Genomic DNA, 1900 nt, shown 5'->3' with positions numbered 1-1900 from the left:
TTGTCACAAAAGTCAAAGTTTCTCAAATGTTGCTTTTGATGAGTTGAATGCGACCATCTTATAGCTAGCTATATATAGCTTTGCCAATATATATATATATATATATATAAACGGATGAAATTATGTTAGATCATCACAAGCTAGCTGCATTACTCTAGTCTCTCTTATTTATGGAAAACGAAAACATCTTAGAAATCAGGAGAGAGAGAGAGAGAGAGAGAGAGAGAGAGAGAGAGAGAGAGAGAGAGAGAGAGAGAGAGAGAGAGAGAGAGAGATGGATCAACCTTTCGTTAGATGGACAAAGAATCAATTAAATTTCTGACAGTTCACGTTTGCTGCTGCTTTGCTCCTAAGTACTATTCCATGTGATCTATCACATTAGAGAGATGTCATAAACATAAACGTCAAAGACAATCAAACACTAAACAAATTAAACATATATATGGACAAACAGGAAGAAAAACTGGTCACTATTCCCTCCAATGATTCATTGCCCAAAACACTAAAGAATCTTATCAATATTCTGGCAACTCCTTCATAAACTCGAAAACAGAAGGAGACATGGAGTTAGCAAACTTTGGCGACACGTACGCCGAATCAGGATATCTTAAAACAGGCCGAGGAGAGCAGAAGAAATTGGTCGTATTTGGAGTGAACAAAGGCATATCAGCAAAATATTGATTCGTTTGGTTTTGGATCGACGACATATTATTGGAGGTTAAGCTTGCCTTGAAATCAGCGCCACCACCGGAATTCTCGTCGGTAAGAGCCGAAGTAGTTGACTCATTATCATCATGGCTAACTGGCTTCGCGCTAGGTTCATTTCCTTCCCTATAAGGTGGCGGCTGTGTAGTCTTGTTTACATCGATCCCGTAATCAGACCTTGACGACGAAACACCCGTGAGCTTCTGAACTAGAGCCATGAAATCTCGGGCCTGCGTGTGGATAATCTTTGGAGAATGAGTATATATAATAACCGGTTGCCGTTGTTGCTGCCTAGGCATCGGAGCAACGCAAGAAACTGAGGAGCTAATTGACATTGAAGACGTCGAAGATGCCTTGTGAATGAGATGGGAATCCTTGTTGATCTTCAACGGAGACGGACGTTGGCCGTTAATCTCCCCCCTCCTTGAATCCTGATGATGAAGATCTCCATTGAACTTTGCAGGGCTCATGGCTTGATTAGAATTCTTGGACCGAAGCCAGAGAAAAACTACTTCTATTATACGATATTGGAGCAGTTTGTTGGGGACGAAGAGGAAGTCTAACAGAGGTATGGATATATAAACAGAAACGGATTAGTTGGGGTGGAGAAGGATAGGGATAAAGAAGCATTTTATAGCCAGCTATTCTGACCGTTGACATATATACCCGCATATACGTATTATATATAATATACATATACATATGTATGTACGTACGCATGCACATATAGGACATCAATGATGAGATGCGGTGTTGAAATCTAAAACATTTTAGTTTGTTATTTTTAATGTGCTTAAAGTTTCTTGGAAAATAGCAATTCGCGGTAAACAACCCAGGAAGGTCAGAACTTGAAGTTGTCGTTTTAAATTTGTAAAAGCGCCGTAATTTTGGATTCGTTGACTCAGGAACCTGCGCCACATGCGTATGCTGGAAGAGATCATTAATGAAAACTGCATGTCGATCGAATTCGATTCAAACTATCTGTAATTATTTCAAATAAGAAAATTTTAATCGTGGGATATTTTGAAGAGTTTCAAGCAAATAACATAAGGAAAAGCATTTACTTTAGTAGATAGAACTGTTACGTTCAAAAAAAAATTATATAAAATTAATTTATAAATTGATCATGTGGCTCTATTTGATATATTAGATCTATTTTAAATTAAAAGTAATTTTACAATCTAACGTACTATAT

At 37.8% G+C, this 1900-nt stretch overlaps 1 protein-coding gene across 1 annotated transcript; it reads right to left on the bottom strand.

Moving 5' to 3' along the window:
- Positions 1-290: 290 nt before the first annotated feature.
- Positions 291-1341, bottom strand: LOC122297197 (VQ motif-containing protein 8, chloroplastic). Its single transcript, XM_043107174.1, has one exon. It carries the CDS (start codon positions 1173-1175, stop codon positions 516-518), a length of 660 nt encoding a protein of 219 aa, XP_042963108.1. The 5' UTR covers positions 1176-1341; the 3' UTR covers positions 291-515.
- Between the last annotated feature and the right edge of the window lie 559 nt (positions 1342-1900).

The sequence above is a fragment of the Carya illinoinensis genome, chromosome 15 (assembly GCF_018687715.1).
Source record: "Carya illinoinensis cultivar Pawnee chromosome 15, C.illinoinensisPawnee_v1, whole genome shotgun sequence".
Lineage (NCBI taxonomy): Eukaryota > Viridiplantae > Streptophyta > Magnoliopsida > Fagales > Juglandaceae > Carya > Carya illinoinensis.
This window is presented reverse-complemented; position numbering and strand designations above follow the sequence as displayed.